Source organism: Bufo gargarizans, chromosome 3, assembly GCF_014858855.1.
Source record: "Bufo gargarizans isolate SCDJY-AF-19 chromosome 3, ASM1485885v1, whole genome shotgun sequence".
NCBI classification, from domain to species: domain Eukaryota; kingdom Metazoa; phylum Chordata; class Amphibia; order Anura; family Bufonidae; genus Bufo; species Bufo gargarizans.
This window is the reverse complement of record NC_058082.1, coordinates 249,124,796-249,146,059: the sequence shown is the minus strand read 5'-3', so window position 1 is coordinate 249,146,059 and position 21,264 is coordinate 249,124,796. Positions and strand designations below refer to the sequence as shown.

Sequence of the window (21,264 nt, the reverse complement as noted above, 5' to 3'; positions counted from 1 at the left end):
GAACACTGTAAAAAAATATATAAATGTGTAAACAAATGAAATTTTGTTTGTCGCCTTGCATCACAAAAATTGCAACACCAAGCGATAAAAAAGGCATATGTCCCCCAAAATATTATCAGTCATCAGCACCTCGTCCCACAAAAAAATGAGACCCTACCTGAGACAATCAGTCAAAAAATAAAAAAAACTTTGACTCTAAGACAATAGAGACACTAAAATATGATTTTTTGCTTCAAAACTGCTAAAGTGAAATAATTGCATAAAAAGTAGACATATTAGGTATTTCCCCTCAGGAGAACACCGTAAAAAAATAAAAAAAATAAAAGCAGTGCCAAAAAATAATTTTTTGTCACCTTACATTACAAAAATTGCAACACCAAGCAATCAAAAAGGCGTATGACCCCCCATAATAGTACCAATCAATCCTTCACCTCATCTCTCAAAAAATTTTACTCTACATAAGACAATCAGTCAAAAAATAAAAAGGCTATGGCTCTCAGACTATGGAGACACTAAAACAATTTTTTTGGTTTAAAAAATGTTATTATTGTGTAAAACTTAAATAAATAAGAAAAAATAAACATATTAGGTATTTCCACGTCCTTAGCAATCTGCTCTATAAAAATGTCACATGGCCTAACCCCTCAGGTGAATGCTGTAAAATAAATAAATAAAAACTGTGCCCAAATTACTCATTTTTTGGTCACCTTGCCCCATAAGGTGTAATAATAAATGATCAAAAAATCCTATCTACCTAAAAATAGTACAAAAAAAATTTCAACTATTCCTGGAAAAAACAAGTCCCTGCATAAGACAATCTGCAGAAAAATAAAAAAAATAAGGCGTTCATAAAATGGAGACACAAAAACATAATTTTTTTCAAAAATGCTTTATTATGTAAAACTGAAACAAATAAACAAACAAACAAAGTAGACATATTTGATATCATTGTGTCTATAACAACCTGCTGTATAAAAATAGCACATGATCCACCCTGTCAGATGACTGTTGTAAAAAATAAAAACGGTGCCAAAACAGCTAACACTAACTTGTCCTGCAGCCCATGGCGCATCGATGCAGGGACTAGGCACAGAGGAGGAAGGATCGGCCACAGCTGGTGTTTGTTAACTGCTGCACCAATGCTGCCTCATCAAAGACACTATAAGCTGTCGCTTGAGGCAAAATTCTCATCTTGCCTCAAGGCAAAAGTGGCTCTGATAGTTTGACTGAACTGCTAAGGGAGACTGTCTGGTATGGCAAAGTCTAAGCAAAAGAGGAAGCTGAAAAGTCAGGGCAGGAAATATTAAATCCAGAAAACCAATAATCAGTTTTTTTAAACTTGGAATATTAACATAGTTTGTTAATATGTGACTAAAAAAAACTTTGGTGGAAGTGCCTATTTAAATGCATTGAAGCAATAAATTATAAAGGTGTACTACACATACTCTTTACGTTTACTGCTTTCTGTCTCCCTTTACAGTATGAGAAACAATTCTGGTTGACAAACTACTGTAAATTACAGTGTAAAAGAAGAGAAACATTCATAGGCATATTTAAAGTTTATTACATTATGGAAGAGAGGCATGTGAATACAGAGAATAAAAATCTACTAAAACATTTGGCCTGTCAGAGTGTGTGCCTGTGATCAGATTTATTTTGCAAGAAGTATTTAGTAACTATACTGCAAATTTTTCATTATATAGATCATATCTAATGACTAGGCAGTTTATAACTTTGGTTTATGGAAAGGTGAAAAAGGGCAAAAAAACAGCACATCTACTGCAAGTTGCATATAATCCCATAAAGAGATTAGTTTAAGATCATATCCTTCCGAACTTCAAGCAAGTCTTATATTATAAAATGTATTGCTGACATTAAATTGGAATACGTTCTGGAACACAGTTTAGCTTTTTGTATATAAACATTTTTGGCCTTCTAAAAACACTTATCAAAATATAACATGATGGATAATACATCAAAAAAGAAGCAAAGCCTTCTGGGACTTGTACACAAGTGTATTTAGATAAAAGGCAGACAAAGCAGAAAGCACAACAGCCAAAAATTAATAAAATGAAGGTTTACTTCCAAATTTCTAAAGATGCTAGTAAAAAAAAAAATTAAGTGTAAAAAATGTATGCAGTCATAAACTAAAAGTGATTAATAAATAGGAGGGTGCGATAACCTCACAGCATTTTTAAACTCAACACATTAATTTATTACATGAGTTTTTATGTTAACTCTGAAGTTTATTTTGATTAAGCTTTATGCATGAAGTAATTATGAATAAGAAACATCTCTTCTTTTATCCTTTACCGTGTGTTTACCTGTTTTTGTTTACCCATATGCCAGAACACCGGTCTCTAGTATTTTTTTTATTTTTTTTCAAAAACATTACTATTATCCTAATTATACAACAATAGATCTATCGGTTAATAGATATTAATGAACCTAGCCCAAGATGGATAAGATAACTGGATCAGCCTCGGCACAGTGATTTGTATTCTGAAGTATTTATACCAGCCACTGTCAATTTAGAAAGAAGTAACTGTCCTACCACCTTATGGGAACTCAGCTAAATTGATAGGGGTGTGCCTGACAACAAACTTGTTTCCAGTGACAACCAGCAGAATTTTAAATGTATCTATGGTCTGTCAAACAGGTAACTACATAGGATCAGTACAGCACAAATAAAGAGTTGTATATATTATATTTTATGTAGACTTTATGTCAATAGGTGTTCAAAGGAGAAAGTCTGCAATAGCAAGTTAAAACAGGAATGTATCGAGTCATAGTGACTGAATTGGGGAGGGGGATTATTAAAGTTACACAATAGTGAAATCCATAGTAAATAATCAGTTTACAGTCTTATTTCCTAAGTAGAAAAATGGAAGAACCTGTTTTAAGCAAATCTTCCAGCATTCTTTTGCGCTAGATATTTTATCGTACTTTGCCCCCTCCCCCCATAATACTTATTTTCTCTCCGTATTAACCTATGGAAGACTTTATATTTACAATCACAATACCTTCATGATGGCTGCACATTTATATTAAATGTAAAAACAGTAAATTTCTTACTACGAGTAATTATTATGTTCATACAAATATATGATCAAAACTACATATACAGCAAAAATAGATCAGATATAACAACATATAGCATTGTTTTAATTGCAATTATCACATTGTAAATTGAATATAAATTGAACATTAAATCGGCATTTCATCCATTGTGCTCATCAATATATTATAGTGCACACACTACATTAAAAAACATTAGGTTGACATGATAACATGTTAATGAGATATCCACATACTGTACATATACAGTATATTATGAGGTTAACATCATTCAAAACAGTGCAATTTGTTCATGAACTGAAAGCTTGGTTTCGGACTCCACATAAAATCAAACTGTTTTTCTTATTTCTGTTCAGGAGTGCAATGGAGATTACAAAAAAGCAGATGCTGGTGACACCGAGGATTACTACTCCTGAGATAAGTGCACTGGTAATTGAATTCATCTGAAATTGCATATTTTGTGGCTGAGCTGCAGAAAAAAAGGATGCAATCAGTTTATGTGTTATGAAGAAGGTACCAGGTTCTACCAGTATATACAATATACATATTCTTCTAGTTCAAATGGCTTAGAAACTCATAATCAACATATTTTGAAAGGCTAGAATTTCAGAGGATGACCATAACCAAAAGACTGAACACAAAACTACAAAATATTGATTGTCAAGTTATTAAGTAATGTATGTATTTAATTAATTTTCTATCTTTGCATTCTAACATTTATTTCAAGTTTTAATACTAATTCAACTCTTTGAGCTTTAGTTTTTTCTTCTCCGCCTTCCAAGACTCATAGCTATTAACTTTCCCTTCTGAGAGCTTATTTTTTGTGGGACAAGTTGTATTTTAATGGCACACTTTCATTTAATACTGTATATCTTGTATTTAAAAAACAGCGAATTTTTTTTAAATTTCTGTCATGATTTTCCATGTTTTTATGGAATTAATTATGTGCTAAAAATGACATCACAGGCTAATTTTGTGGGTGAGTATTAGACATGAGTAAAGTTATCAAAAATTCCATTTGGCTGCTTTGTCGGAGTTCACAAAGAAGTTCAATTCATGATGAATTACTTTGTCACGAGTCGCATTCCATTGTTGATTGCAGCATCTGAGGGGCAGAATAAAGGGGAATGGCGATCATACCGCCCCCCCTCCCCCATCATTGAACCCCTCAGATGCCACAATCAACGCTGACTGTGGAATCTGACAGTCACATTGAGGCCTTTCAGGGGCCCAGGCATATGGGAGGCATTATAGATCTTGGATAACCCCTTAACGTTTCCCTGGCATTATGTTCCAATGGTGGTGGTTGCAGTCATATTTTAGTTGTAATTTATATTGGTCTTAGTTCTGTTTTTAAACAATATACAGTGAAATTCCTTTAACCATTTGAAAACTGGACTGTTTATCCCACTTCCTAACCAGATTCATATTTTTTTTTACCCCTTTTTGTTATGTAAATGATGCTTGCTCCTTTTTAAGAGATATTTGTAGCTTTATTTTTTATGTCAAATTTATTTTAGTATTTTTTGTTTTAATTTTTTTATAGCCATAGAAATGCTAACAAATGGGGGGGATCTGTTTTCAAATTTTTTTTTTATTAATAGCACAATGTGCAATAATTTTTTTTTTTTTTTTTTTATTGTCCCTTTTCCAGTGATTTTTGATATAAGGGATGTATGGGTTTGGTGACTAGGGGCAGGTATATAAGCTGTGGTGGAGTGTGAATTGCAAAAAATGGAACGTAAATGAAAAAAAAAAACGTTCGTGTGCAAGAGGCCTTAGTCAGGCAAAGGTACTGTATCACTGCAGCATTAGTCAGGCAGAGGTAGCGGCACAACATTAGTTAGAAAGAGGTAGTAGCACAGCGTTACTCAGACAGAATAGTAGCATAGCATTGGGCAGAGGTAGCAGCACGGTGTTAGTTGGGCTGTAGCATAACACTAGCCAGCCAGAGACTGTAGCACAACATTTGTTACAGGAAGGTAGTGGCTCAGGATTAGGGCTCATGCCCAAGAGCGTAAGAGCTGAATGCCCATGCTGCGGACCGCAAATTGCGGTCCACAATACACGGGCGCGACCGTGGAGCAGCCGCATGCGGACGCGACCGTGGGGCAGCCGCATGCGGATCGCGGACCCATTCACTTAAATGGGGTCCACGATCCGCATCCGACGGTCCGCACCGCAAAAATAGTAATGCATGCATTTGCGGAACAGAATCACGGAACGAAACCCCACGTAAGCACTCTGTAGTATTTCCGTTTCGTGGTTCCTTTCCACACCGCATCTCCGGATTTCAAGTGAATGGGTCCACATCGTGATGCAGAATGCACACGGCCGATGCCCTGTGTCTTGTGGACCTGCCGTATACGGGCCGCAATATGGCCATGGCGGGGCAACTGTTGTGGGCATGAGCCCTTAAACAGGCAGAGACAGTAGCACAGCATTTGTCAGGCAGAGTTAGGGCCCATGCTGTGGCCATATTGCAGAACACATACGACGGGTCCTCAATACATGGGGCACTGGCCGTGTGCATTCCGCATTTACTTGAATGGGACCGCAAATCCAGAGATGCAGTGTGGAACGGAACCACGGAATGGAAGTGCTTCCATGGGGTTCCGTTCCGTGCTTGCGTTCCGCAAAAAAGCAGTCCATGCTCTACTTTTTTGCGGTACGGCCCGTCGGATGCGGATCGCGGACCCCATTCAAGTGAATAGGTCCACGATCCGCATTTGGCTGCCCCACTGCAGCACGGGCACTGAGCGTTTGCGCTCGTGAGCATGAGCCCTTAGAGGCATAGCATTAGCCAGGCAGAGGCAGTATCTCAACATTAGTCAGGGAAAAGTATTAGTGCAGCATTAGTCAGACATAGGTAATAGCACTGCATTAGTCAGACAGAGGTAGTGGCTCAGCATTTGTAGGAGCACAGCATTAGTCTACTATTTTATGTTAAATACAATGGTTATGGAGAAAATAAAAATTACTTACCAAGTTCTGAGTTATTTGTGGGTGTTTCATCTGGAATAAAATAGAAAATATAGATTTAGTGGTTTTCTCTTGCCTTTCAGGTGGTTTCATAAACTTTCAGAAATACATGTATTTTTTATCTAAATTAATTTGTAATTCTAATGCGCACTTAATATATAACGTTGGACCTCAGTAACGTACATAGAAGTCATTGGGTCCCAGAGCAGCAGAATTGGACTAAAGGAACCTGGGTACTGTTGAGCGAACCCGAACTGTAAAGTTTGAGTCCATACTGACTAGACCCTAACCTGATCTTTACCGGAAAAGTTTGGGTTCGAGTTCGGTGTTTCGGCATTTAATAAATCTTTTGATAGGGTGCAGGGCAGCCAATCAACAAGCTTTTAAGCTGTGGTGATTGTGATTGGCCAGTGCATCATGTGACCCAGCCTCTATACAAGCTGGATCACGTGTAGCACCGCCCATCAGCTCTGAGTAGTGCAGGGACAGGAAGCAGGCAGCTGAAGTGAGGGAGAATGGGTGACCTATAATGATTTTTTGTGAGTGCAATACACCAGCTTTGCACCTCTGACACAGAATTATAATAATTAATCTGGCTGTTAATTCTGTGTGTGACCTATAGTGTTGGGTGCGAATATTCGAATCGTGAATATTAATCACAAATATCGGCACTTCGAGAATTTGCAAATATTTTGACTATAGTGATATATTTGCAATTTGGAATATTCTAGATTTTTTTTCCCATCAGTAACCTCCCTTCTGGTTTGTGGGCCAATGAGAAGGCTGCAATGTATTTGTCTGAGCTTAGCAACATCCCTAGCAACCAATAGGAAAGCTGCCTACCCCTTACTATATAAGAACCTCCCAGCAGCCATTTTCTGCAGTTTTTTTTTAGAGTTCTTTGCTTTCCACACTACATTAGATAGATAGTTAGATAGCATATATATATATATATATATATATATATATATATATATATATATTTTACAGATAGTTAGTGGGAGATAGTCAGTGTAGGTTATATCCTAATATAGTGTAGATGTTGCAGTGCAGGGTGTTAGGTAGTGTGATAGGTTCTGCTGTCCATACATACATACAACTATATTTGCTTTAGGCCTCTTTCACAATACCGTTTTTTTTTCCGTTATGCGGTCCGTTTTTTGCGTTCCGTATACGGAACCATTCATTTCAATGGTTCCGCAAAAAAAACGGAATGTGTTCCGTATGCATTCCGTTTCCGTATTTCCGTTTTTCCGTTCCGTTGAAAGATAGAACATGTCCTATATTTGGCCGCAAATCACGGTCCGTGGCTCCATTCAAGTCAATGGGTCCGCAAAAAAAACTGAACACATACGGAAATGCATTCGTATGTCTTCCGTATCCGTTCCGTTTTTTGCGGAACCATCTATTGAAAATGTTATGCCCAGCCCAATTTTTTCTATGTAATTACTGTATACTGTATATGCCATACGGAAAAACGGAACGGAACAACGGAACGGAAACGGAACCACAACGGAAGCAAAAAAACGGAACAACGGATCCGTGAAAAACGGAACGCAAAACACTGAATTCAACATACTGTAGTGTGAAAGAGGCCTTATGGATATGCACCTATGACTATGAATAAGAATGTGCCAGTCTAAATTTTCTTGTAGCATACATACATGCAGACCTGCTAAAATGTGAAGTTTCATGTATTGTGCCAAAATATTTGCATCATTGGTGCCGATTAGCGCAATCTCGAATATATTGGAGCACTCTAACTGCATATAAAGCCATTTTTGAAGTTCTGCCGTGCCAACCATTTTCTCCAGTCTCAGGAAACTACTAGCAGCTTGGAAAATGTAGAAAAAGTGACCCACGCCTGTATTTCGGGCATTACATGAATATTGCATTGCCAATTTTTCACGATTAAGAAAATAATCTCGAATTCACAAATATATGACGAATATTCACTCAAATATTCATGAAATATAGCAAATTCAAATATAGCCCCTGCCGCTAATCACTAGTTTTCTATAGTGATTTTTTGTGGGTGCAATGCACCACTTTTGTACCCCTCACACAAAAATATAATAGTTAATCCGTCTGCTAGTTCGATGGGTGACATATATCCACATACACTTTATACGTGACAGGGAAATTAATATAGTTAATAGAGATGAGCGAATCAAAGCTGATGAAGTGGAATTTGTTCTGAATTTCAGGAAAAATTTCATTTGCACCGAAGCCAAATTTCCTTGCGCTTCATAGTAACAAATCACATTTTTTCCTAAAATGACTGCTGCACGTGTGAGGACATGGAGCACGGAACTCAGGGAAGACAGGAACACCCATGATGCCATACATGCAGCCATTCAGCAGCCCTGTGATATCACAGCCCTATAAATAGCCTCAGCCATCTTAGATTCTGCCATTTTCCAGTGTACTTAGTGCAGGGAGAGACGTCAGCAGGTGCTAGGGACAGTGCTAGGAAAGACTTAATTGTGCAAAAAAAAAGGTTAACAAGTGCAGGGAAAGATTTTTCAAGGTGTAGGGGAAGGATAGGGAGGACTCATTCTACAGCATTTATGTTGAACAGGGTTCGGGGGGGGGGGGGGGGGGGTTACAGCCAGGGTAATAGGAACAATCCTATTACACCTTGCTGCACTGACTGGGGATCCAAATTGCCATTATACAGCTCTGTAATTCCAGCAAGCCATTCTAATTAGGGTGCAAGTGCTGTTTGATACAGGCATTAATAAGGTTTATTGCAACAAAATATTTCTACATCTTATTTGCCCTTGTGCGGTGCAGATATATGTTCTAAAGCATTTTCTGGCTTGTATTAGTGGGAAAAAAGGGCTAATTAGCCATTGTGTGGTGAAGTGCTAAAATTACAGTTCTTTTTGTCGCGTATTAGTGGAAAAAGAAAAAATATATTTGTCATTTAGCGGTGCATTAATAAGTTCTAAAGTCTTTTGTGGTGTGTATTAGTGCAAAAAGAAAAATATATATTTGCCATTCAGTGGTGCAGTTATATGTTCTAAAGCCTATTGTGGGGTGTATTAGTGCAAAAAGAAAAAATATATTTGCTGTTCAGCGGTGCAGTTATATGTTCTAAAGGCTTTTGTGGCATGTATTAGTGGCAAAAGAAAAATATATTTGCTGTTCAGCAGTGCAGTTTTATGTTCTAAAGCCCATTTTAGTGTGTAGTATTGGGGGGGAAAAAGGGCTTATTTTTTTATTATCCGTTGTGTGGTGAAGTGAGAAAATTGCCGACTTTATTAGGGTCCATTCACACGTCCTGTTTTTTTTCATCCTGAAAAACGGTCCGTTTTTTGCGGATCCGTTGTTCCTGAAAATGTTTCCGTATGTCATCCGTATGTCATCCGTTTTTTGCGGATCCGCAAAAAACGGGAGCATGTATACATTTCAATAATCAAATAAAGTTGTTTGGATTTCTTTGAAAAAAAATTGAAAAAAAAAAATAAAAAATTGTTATGTGTTTCCAGGAACGGAATCCGCAAAAAACGGATGACATACGGAATGACATCCGAATGTCATCCATTTTTTGCGGATCCATTGACTTTGTATTGTACCAGGATCCGATTTTTCAGGACAAGAATAGGACATGTTTTATATTTAAACGGACATGCGGAACGGAACAACGGAAACGAACAGCACACATTGTGCTGTCCGAATTTTTCCAGGACCCATTGAAAATTAATGGGTCCAGATCTGGTCCTGATCTGTTCCTGAAAAAACGGAACAGATCAGGAAAGAAAAAACGGACGTGTGAATGGAATGGGTGTTTTATTTGCTTTTTATTTATTTTTTTGATCTAAAAGTATGTCAGACAGAGAAGTGCCAGGCCGTACACAGGGGAGTGGCAGAGGTATAAATGTTTCTGGCGCAGGCACAGGTCGCAGCAGAGTAAGAAGCCGTGGCAGCAGGGGTCACAGCGAGAGGCCTGAGTTCCTGGTGTCATCTAGCGGTCGTGTCTTGACCAGCAACACAGCAGTTCTTGGATGGTTGACTCGGTCACCCACTTCGTCCCAAGTGAAATCAGCCAAGTCAGTGTGTTCGTCAGACACAACCCTTATGGCATGGCTTGGGAGCAGATCCTGTGCCCTCACCTGTCCTCAACCTGCCTATGTCCTTTTCTGTTACCTCAGCCAGAGAATTATTGTATGCTGTGGCCTCGGCTCCACTATACAGTGGGGACAAGCTACTACAAGTCAGTCAGCAGCTACTGGCAAGCCAAGATGTGGAGGAGACATCTGCCGCTACCTCCACTAGGCAGGCAAGTAGTGATGAAGGGAGTGGCAAGGGAGCTGGTGTTGCGGGAGGTCAGGCTCCTGACACAGAGACGGTTGAGGAGGAGATCAGTGACGTGCAGACAGTACTCGATGATTATGTAGCTGATCACACTTGGGAGTTGGGTGACGAAGGGGCTTTCATCATCATCGGGAGAAGAGGGTGGCAACTTGGCGGTAACGCAGCGGCGGAGCCAGGAAGTCGCTAGCGTGGCCAGGAGTCAGCAGGGTGGCAGCAGTGGGAGGTTGGTAACCAAACGTGCCCGGGGGAGTCCACCTGCTTCGTGGGAGCCTACCTGCCCAGAAAGTAGTGGTGCATGGGTTCACTGAGGCAGCAGCGGTAGCAGTCAGTCAGTGCGTAGTGTTTGGGGTAAAATCACCTACTCGGCGGTGTGGCAGTTTTTTGTTAAGCTGCTGGAGGAGGCGACCATGGCCATATGTAGAATCTGTGGGCAGAAGGTGAAACGCGGCCAGGGTGCCAATTTTGGCACTACGACCCTGCGTCAGCATATGCAGCGTCGTCATAAAGTGGCCTGGGAGAACTGTGGCTCCGATGTGGTGGTCCAGCCTGCCGCAGAAACCGCTGCATCACCCATGTAGTCAAGGCTCATCTGCTGGTCCTGATGTGCCTCCTACTCAGTCATTCTATCAGCAATCGAGCAATCGATCACTGAAGCGATTGCCAAGAAACAGTATGCATGCACTCATCCAACGGCGCAGAAGCTGAACGTGCTCCTGTCAAAGTTGCTGATGCTGCAGTCTCTCCCTTTCCAAGTCGTGTACCCTGCACCTTTCCGAGAACTAATGGCCTATGCCGAGCCGAGGTGTAGAGTCCCAAACAGTCATTTGCCAAAAAGGCAGTACCAGCCCTGCACACACATGTTGAACAGAAGGTGGGCCGGTCCTTGAGCCTGTCGGTGTCTGCTAAAGTGCACGGCAGCGCCTATGTGTGGAGCTGTAACTACGGTCAGGGATAATACATGTCCTTTATGGCCCACTATGTGAATGTGGTTCCTGCACAGCCACACCATCAACTTGGTCAGGTGACGTCGCTTCCGCCTCCACGTTGTCACGGCGTTTGTCCTGCAGCAATGTTCGTCTCTGCCTCCTCATTCCTCCACTGTGTCCTCAGCCTCCACTGCAGGAACAATTCACAGTGCTCCTCCAGCATACCACATGTGCAGGGCACGGCGGTGTCAGGCTGTTCTATACCTTATTTGCCTGGGCGAACTGAGTCACACAGGAGAGGAACTGCTTTGTGTCCTTCATCAAGAAATCGAATCCTGGCTTTCTTTGTGACAACTCAAAATCTGAACCATGGTGACTGACAATGGGAGGAGCATGGTGTCGATGCTGTGTCAAGAAGGGCTGAGCCTATGCGCCCTGCATGGCACACATGTTCAATCTGGTTGTCAGGCAGTTCCTGAAGTCTTCCGCCCATCTGCAAGACATCCTAAAAATGCCCAGGACACTTTGCATGCACTTCAGCCACTTGTACACCGCAAAGCACACCCTCCTTGAGCTGTAGCGGCAGAATAGCATCCCCCATCATAGGCTAATATCCGACTATTCTACCCGTTGGAATTCCACCCTCCATATGTTGGACCAACTGTACGAACAGAGAAAGTCCATAAACGATTTCCTGATGATCCAAGCAGACAGGAGTACTGCCCTGTGTAACTTTGATGTGAGCTAATGGCAGCTCATGTGTGACACCTGCCGTTTGCTTAGGCCCTTTGAGGAGGCCACATTATTTGTCAGTCCCTAAGACTAAGGGATGAACAATGTCATTCCACTACTTCATGTCCTGGAACAAATGCTGGTAAATCTGGCTGGTCAGAGAACTGGAGATGTGATGCCTAGATCTCATGTCCACATGAGCACTGTGGGGGCTGAACTGGAGGAGGAGGAGGAAGACATTGGAGCACAAGCAATGTGTAGTGAAATGGGTGTTTTTTCTACAGAGGTGACAGGAGAGGAGGAGCAGGTAGAGGAGCTAAAGGGTGATGACGAAGACAATGCAGAGGACCCAGACACACCGTGGCAGTATGCAGTGGAGATGGAGGCAAGGAGTCCCTCCGAGTCACTTGCGCAAATGGCCCTCTGCATGCTCAGTTGCTTGGGTAGTGACAGCCGAATTGTCACCATTCCGCACCGGTCCAAAATGGGGGCCTTTTTTACACCCCCTAAGAGGGAGGACTAACTAAACTACTATAGAGACATCCTATGTAGTCAGTTGTCCAATGCCTATGTGCGCCATCGCCCATCCTCATGCAGATTTGACCGGGGGGGCCCTCTGCACTCATGTTTTACTGCCATGGATGGGGGTGGGGGGACAGGAGCAGTACCAGTTCCATCATCAGCAACTTAAGTCTAGAGTCGCTGATGAGCAGCTTTTTTCACCCCCTACTGAAGAAACTGCTCACCAGCAGCAGCAGGTAGACATAGAGCAGAACCCTGAACCAGCAGGTGGTGGCATACTTGGACAGTACTCTGCCAACCAATTGAAGATCTGCTAGACTACTGGGTAGCCAAACTGGATTTGTGGCCGCAACTAGCAGAGTTTGCCCTGGAGAAGCTGTCCTGCCCGGCCAGTAGTGTGGCATAAGAGCGGCTGTTTAGTGTGGCGGGGGACATAGTTACCCCAAGAAGAACTCACCTGTCCAAAATGTGGCGAGACTGACTTTTGTTAAGATGAATCAGGCGTAGATCAGCCAGGATTTTCACCTACCAATGGCTGATGCTTTAGACTAGATCATCCATAGTGCAACACCAACACTTTAACAAAAGAGACCGGTTTCTTCTGGCTACCTGTCTCAGCTATTTTTCTGATGCTGTCACTCGCCTGATGCCACACATCTGAGGCCAAGTGCTCCTTCTTTTACCCACCATCTTCAGCAGGTACTGGCATTGCCACCCACCTCCACCCAGGGGCGGACTGACCGATCGGGCACGTCGGACATGGTCCGAGGGCCCGGCCGGGATGGGGGCCCGCCGCAGAATAACATAATGTGTTAATGTTATGCCCGCCTGGTAATGGCAGCGGGGCCCGGTGCACTCACTGTGTTCTATTACACCGGGCCCCGCTCACTGTAATACAAATATTGATATGTGAACAACTTGAAATCCTCTCCCTCTGAGCTCTCTATACTCATAAACTCAGTAGCAGGCCGGGCGGCAGTGCAACTCACTGACGTCACTCGCCTGGTCCTCCCACTTTATGAATGAAGTAGGAGGAGCAGGCGCGTGACGTCAGTGAGTTGCGCTGCCACCTGGCCTGCTACTGAGTTTGTGAGTACAGAGAGCTCAGAGGGAGAGGATCGCAGAGGATTTCAAGTTGTTCACATATGAATATTAGTATTACAGTGAGCGGGGCCCGGTGTAATAGAATACAGTGACTGCACCGGGCCCTGCTGCCATTACAACACCAGATGCCGGCCCCCAGACCCTGCATTGGGGATCATTCACTCACAGGGACACTGTTATGGGGGGGATCTGTGGATGACACATATAGCACAAGGTTCTATATACGTGTCGCCCACAGATCCTCCCCTACAACAGTGTCATCCACAGATCCCCATAACAGTGCCATCCACAGAGCCCCCATAACAGTGCCATCCACAGAGCCCCCATAACAGTGCTATCCACAGATCCCCCCCATAACAGTGCCATCCACAGAGCCCCCATAACACCTTTTGGTTCAAAATATTTTTTTAATTTGGCTATTTCCCACCCCTGTTGTAATTGTTCCGCTACTTTTTGGCTGCGCGGGAATGAGTTCAGTCACTTCAGTGGGCAATCCCGTCCTGCAGCACGTGATCCCGCAAGACCCGCCGCTGTAGGTCACGGGTCTTGCTGGATCACGCGCCGCAGGATGGGATTGCGCACTGAAGTGACTGAACTCATGCCCATGTAGCCCGCAAGTAGCGGATCAGTGGAACAAGTACAAGGTGGGTGGGGGGATTATCTGTGGGGTTACCCAGATGGCTAGGCCCTTCACAGTAGTTATTAACCCCTTTCAGCAGTCCCCCATTCACTGAAGGGGGGACCGCTGAAAGGGATTCATAACTACTGTGAAGGGCCTCCCCCCCTTTCACAGTAGTTATGTCCAGATATGTGCCCCCTTCACAGTAGTTATGCCCAGATATGTGCCCCTTTCACAGTAGTTATGCCCAGATATGTGCCCCCTTCACAGTAGTTATGCCCACACTGCTTCTAACAGAGGCTCACTAATGGACGGTGAGATTAGATCACCCCATACGAAAGCATTGAATCAATGCGCGATCTCCTCCTCCGGCTGGCCCTGTCAGCATTTCAAAAATCGCGCGCCTGTCTTGATTCGGCGCAAGCGCTCTGCGATAAGGAGGCTCGCCTCCTCAGCACTCCCTCAGTGAGCCTGCGCCGATGACGTCACCGAAAGAGAAGACATCATCGGCACAGGCGCACTGAGGGAGTGCTGAGGAGGCGAGCCTCCTTATCTCAGGGCGCCTGCGCTCGAATCAACACAGTGCGCAATTTTTGAAATGCAGACAGGGCCAGCCGAAGGAGGAGATCACAGCTAGACCTGCCAATCAACAGGAGGAGGGGGCGGTTTTCTGTAGCTGCTACCAGCAAGTAGACGCCCTACTTGCTGGTAGACAGGTAATTAGCATATCATAAAAGTAAGTTTTTTGCCATATCTACTGAACGAAAATTATTAATAACATAATGTATAGCTATATCGCAGGATAGGGATTATAAGTAAACAAAACAAAAAATAAGTTTAGTGGGGTGACAGAAGCCCTTTAAAGATTGTGTAGGGTGTGGCTGGAGGCGGGGCATGGAGGCGGGACAAGGGTGGGGCTTGCAGCAGAACATGGGTGGGGCCTGTAAGGGGGCCCTTGATTTATTTTGCCCGGGGGCCCTGAGGGTTCTCAGTCCACCCCTGCCTCCACCCTATGTCAATTTGCCACTGTGTGGCCTTTTGATGCTGCTGCCACCTCCACATTATGTCACTTTGCCACTCTGTGGCCTCCTCATGCTGCTGCCGCCTCCACACTGTCATTGTGCCACTCTGTGGCCTTCTGATGCTGCAGCTACCTCCACACTCTGCCATTGGGCCACTCTGTGGTCTCTTAATGCTGCTTCCACCTCACCACTATTTCATAGGGCCACTCTTTGGACTTTTCATGCTGTTCCCACCCTCTCCACTTCATGACTGGGCCACTATTTTGCCTTTCGGCCTGGCTGACAACATCATTTATTTTACCCTTCTTCTGATCTGTCAGAAGGAAGTAAAAATGAGACACACAACGCATCTTGTCTGTGTAGCACAGGGGTGCACAACCTTTTTTGGTCCGAGGGCCGCATTGTCACATCGCTCTATTTCAAGGGGCCGAAAAAAATAAAAAAAAAGTTGATTGGCGCTCATTTGCATCAGCCTATTACACAGGCTAATGTAAAGTGACTGGGGAGGAATGATCGCTATCACAGTCATTCCGCCTTCATTTAGTTATATTGTTTATCAGGAGCACATCCCTGATTACACAGAGATGTGTGGCATGATTATACTGGCCAGTTATCATGAATGAGCGCTCTTATGAAGTCTTGTTCCCAGTAATTGACCTGAATATCTCGCAGTGTAATAGGGGCTTTAAGGGATTTCCCAGTATAAATTTATTTATAAGCATTTTCCCTTACTCGTGGGGAAAGCACTTATTGCTTAACACTTTATTAACCAGGCCTGAACAGTGAGTTAGCGCTCGTGGTGGTTCAAAAGGTTGTAACGGTTGTTGGGACTACCAAAATAATTTTTGCAACAATTTTTCACTTATAATTTATTTTTTTGTTTTATTTAGGGGAGTTTTTTAAAACTTTAGCTTCTTATTCTTTAAATATTCCAACTACCATCAAAATAAATTATTATAATTAGTTGCCTATTTTGTGTCGGTCGTTTTGTTATATACTATGTATACTTTCACGTGAATGGGGCGATAATGGCAATGGTTATGGTTGATATGGGTGTTTTTTCTTTTATGTATTTTTTTTAAAATCTTTTTTAACTAAATTTTTAATATATTTCTGCTACAAATAATATCCCCCAAAAGGTCATAAAAAGACCTTTGGGAAACACTGACACTTTTTGTTGATTTTCCACTTTTTCCTTTAAATTTTTTACTTTTATTTGCACTTATTATTTAAATATATTTTTGGCAAATAGTATGTCCCCCAAGAAGTCATAAAAAGACTGTTGGGGGACAATGAACACTCTACTTTTTAGCACTTTATTTTTTCTTTTTTTTCTCATTTTTTAATTTTCTATTATTTTTTTTAATATATTTTTGCTACATAATGTCCCAAAATGACAAATTAGATAATATTGAGTGACCACCTGTAATCAGACAGAAATTTGTGTAATAAGTGGTCAAATTAAAACTTAACATTTAATCGGAAAATATTAGAAAATAGGTCCCATGATAGTAAATGACAACATACAAATACGGAGCAGCGCGGCGGTTTATCACACAGGAACTAATGGTGCACAGAATCAAGTCATACAACTAAGTGATGCTCGGCGGCACCAAAAAATAACCGGGTGGTCCTACCGCTTCGATGAGGCGCTCCAGAGACAACAATTGACTAACCGGTGTTGATAGATGAGCACACCGTTGCTAGCGACAACTGTACAATGCAGGGTAGTCTGTAGTGCTGGCTGGCCCTAGTGATGCCCTAGAGCACTACAATGGCCTATGTGACCGGATGGCGGGGACCGCCACCAGTCACCTACAGGAACCTCACCCTGGAATTAGTGCGCCCTATTTAGCCCTTGCTTACCTGGTCCCTACACGCATGTTTCGCTAGGGGATGAGTAACAAGCTCATCGGGGGAAAAACACGGGAGCTTGGGCTGAGTCTGTGCAGGATGTACTGACAGTGGTGTCAAACGTGCGCCCTGCACAGAGACAAAATCACACCACGATCCGGATATGGATCAGTGTGGTATAGGGGAAGAGGGGGATTAAGAAAAGAGACCCCTCTCCTAATAACCAATTCAGGCGCATGGGTTGATGTAACCTGGGTAGCGCTTGGAAACCGCTACCTTTTGAAGAAGAAACCAGCCCCAGATTGAGGCTTGGTTAGCACACTCCTCCCTCAATCTACGAAAGCGGTACATGCCCGCGCATGCGCGGTGCAGTGAGACGCATGGAGAGAGGGAGGTACGTGGGCGGACGTGAGTGAAGGAGATGACGTCACCACGTCCAATCTCACTGATGCACGCGAGATGACGCGACGGTTGCCAGGCAATCGGGACGCTGATTCCAGGCACCGTCGGACCGCACGGCTGCAGATATGTAGCGGTGCTAATTATGAAAATGGTATTTATGGCACAAAATATAACAATAGTGGAATCTGGAATGTGTTGGCCCAAAAATTGAACACAGGGATAGAGGAGAAGGGATGGTGGTGATGGAAAAGGAGGGGGGAGGCAGCACAAAGGCAAAAATGAATGAAGAATTATACACGCAGATGCCAATTAACTAAATGAAACAGCTAAAATTGAGCTGTTCATTGAGTCCCGTGGGTGAGACTGTACCGAGCGTATAGATCCAGCGGGATTCTCTCTGGAGTAACACACGGTCCCAATCTTCCCCACGGGTTGGATGCAGGACTTTCTCAATTCCAATTGCCCTGAGGCAAATTGGATTTCCCTGGTGATGGTCATGAACATGCTTTGATACTGCTGTATCTCTGTTATTGGCGATGTCGCCAAGATGCTCGCCAAGGCGCCTTCGTAGCTCGCGCCTAGTTTTTCCCACATATTCCAATCCGCAATCGCAGGTGATTTTGTAGATAACACCTTGCGTCTTGCAATTAATAAAATCTTTAATGGGGAACGTTTTCGACAAATTAGAGCTGAAAAAGGTTTTGCCAGTTTGAATAAGACCACAGGCTACACAGCCACTACACCTGAAGCAGCCTGTGGGCCTACGGTCGAGCCAGGTACCCTGTCTGGGCACTGGTGTAAAATGGCTGTGTACGAGGAGATCCTTCAGGTTGCTACCCCTTCTGAACGTTATCTGGGGGTAGTCATGTATGGCTTCCTTAATTTCTGGATCCATCATTAAGATGGGCCAGTGTTTCCTTAGGATCCCTCGTATTTTATCAGCACAGCCATCAAAAGTGCCCAGCATACGTATCTTCTGGTCCTGAGGTGTTCTCACTCTGGGCACCAGGAGGTCCGAACGGGCAGTGTCGACCGCCCTGTGGTAAGCCTGTCTGAGTACATTATCAGGGTACCCCCTATTGAGAAACCTGGTCCTTAAGTCCTTAGCCCTCTTCTTAAACTCAGGTCCCTCGGAGCAGTTACGTCTGAGGCGTAAATATTGGCCGCATGGAATACCCCTTTTCAGGGCGGTGGGGTGGCTACTGCTCCAATGGAGGACTGAGTTAGTAGAAGTGGGTTTTCTAAAGATAGTTGTCGAGAGTTCATCGATGCCTTTCCTCGCGATGGTAATGTCGAGGAAAGGCAGGCTTACTGGATCAGATTCATGTGTAAACCTAAGGCCTACGTCGTTACAGTTCAATTTGAAAAGGTCAAGTCAGAAAAAGCTGACTTAGAATCGTTCCAGATGATGAAGATGTCGTCGATGTAACGGGCCCACAGCCCTATGGGCCCGGTACTCGACGACACCTCCTCAGAGAACACGTAGGTAGACTCCCACCAGCCCAGGAGCAGATTGGCATAGGCCGGCGCACAGGAACAACCCATCGCCGTGCCCCTGAGCTGGTGATAGAGCCTCGTGCCGAAATAGAAAAAATTGTGCGTCAACAGGTACTCAAGGAGTTTAAGCACAAACGCGTTGTGTTGAGAAAACTGGCAGCCCCTCATACTCAGGAAGTGTTCAACTGCCTTCAGACCTGCTATATGGGGAATAGACGAGTACAGAGCCTCGACATCGACATCGATACTGCCCAGGATAGCCTGTGGTTCAATGCTCACACCATCCAGTCTCAGGACTTAAGGACCAGGTTTCTCAATAGGGGGTACCCTGATAATGTACTCAGACAGGCTTACCACAGGGCGGTCGACACTGCCCGTTCGGACCTCCTGGTGCCCAGAGTGAGAACACCTCAGGACCAGAAGATACGTATGCTGGGCACTTTTGATGGCTGTGCTGATAAAATACGAGGGATCCTAAGGAAACACTGGCCCATCTTAATGATGGATCCAGAAATTAAGGAAGCCATACATGACTACCCCCAGATAACGTTCAGAAGGGGTAGCAACCTGAAGGATCTCCTCGTACACAGCCATTTTACACCAGTGCCCAGACAGGGTACCTGGCTCGACCGTAGGCCCACAGGCTGCTTCAGGTGTAGTGGCTGTGTAGCCTGTGGTCTTATTCAAACTGGCAAAACCTTTTTCAGCTCTAATTTGTCGAAAACGTTCCCCATTAAAGATTTTATTAATTGCAAGACGCAAGGTGTTATCTACAAAATCACCTGCGATTGCGGATTGGAATATGTGGGAAAAACTAGGCGCGAGCTACGAAGGCGCCTTGGCGAGCATCGTGGCGACATTGCCAATAACAGAGATACAGCAGTATCAAGGCATGTTCATGACCATCACCAGGGAAATCCAATTTGCCTCAGGGCAATTGGAATTGAGAAAGTCCTGCATCCAACCCGTGGGGGAGATTGGGACCGTGTGTTACTCCAGAGAGAATCCCGCTGGATCTATACGCTCGGTACAGTCTCACCCACGGGACTCAATGAACAGCTCAATTTTAGCTGTTTCATTTAGTTAATTGGCATCTGCGTGTATAATTCTTCATTCATTTTTGCCTTTGTGCTGCCTCCCCCCTCCTTTTCCATCACCACCATCCCTTCTCCTCTATCCCTGTGTTCAATTTTTGGGCCAACACATTCCAGATTCCACTATTGTTATATTTTGTGCCATAAATACCATTTTCATAATTAGCACCGCTACATATCTGCAGCCGTGCGGTCCGACGGTGCCTGGAATCAGCGTCCCGATTGCCTGGCAACCGTCGCGTCATCTCGCGTGCATCAGTGAGATTGGACGTGGTGACGTCATCTCCTTCCCTCACGTCCGCCCACGTACCTCCCTCTCTCCATGCGTCTCACTGCACCGCGCATGCGCGGGCATGTACCGCTTTCGTCGATTGAGGGAGGAGTGTCCTAACCAAGCCTCAATCTGGGGCTGGTTTCTTCTTCAAAAGGTAGCGGTTTCCAAGCGCTACCCAGGTTACATCAACCCATGCGCCTGAATTGGTTATTAGGAGAGGGGTCTCTTTTCTTAATCCCCCTCTTCCCCTATACCACACTGATCCATATCCGGATCGTGGTGTGATTTTGTCTCTGTGCAGGGTGCACGTTTGACACCACTGTCAGTACATCCTGCACAGACTCAGCCCAAGCTCCCGTGTTTTTCCCCCGATGAGCTTGTTACTCATCCCCTAGCGAAACATGCGTGTAGGGACCAGGTAAGCAAGGGCTAAATAGGGCGCACTAATTCCAGGGTGAGGTTCCTGTAGGTGACTGGTGGCGGTCCCCGCCATCCAGTCATATAGGCCATTGTAGGGCTCTAGGGCATCACTAGGGCCAGCCAGCACTACAGACTACCCTGCATTGTACAGTTGTCGCTAGCAACGGTGTGCTCATCTATCAACACCGGTTAGTCAATTGTTGTCTCTGGAGCGCCTCATCGAAGCGGTAGGACCACCCGGTTATTTTTTGGTGCCGCCGAGCATTACTTAGTTGTATGACTTGATTCTGTGCACCATTAGTTCCTGTGTGATAAACCGCCGCGCTGCTCCGTATTTGTATGTTGTCATTTACTATCATGGGACCTATTTTTTAATATTTTCCGATTAAATGTTAAGTTTTAATTTGACCACTTATTA

General features: G+C 43.9%; 1 protein-coding gene across 1 annotated transcript in view; it reads right to left on the bottom strand.

Moving 5' to 3' along the window:
- Window positions 1-3,368: 3,368 nt before the first annotated feature.
- Window positions 3,369-21,264, bottom strand: part of ZPLD1 (zona pellucida like domain containing 1) — a 154,211-nt gene continuing 136,315 nt past the window's right edge. The window contains exons 11-12 of the mRNA XM_044285577.1: window positions 6,064-6,093; window positions 3,369-3,547 (exon numbers count right to left, since the gene is read on the bottom strand). Coding sequence (XP_044141512.1) covers window positions 3,369-3,547; window positions 6,064-6,093 — 209 coding nt within the window. The remainder of the gene's footprint in view (window positions 3,548-6,063; window positions 6,094-21,264) is intronic.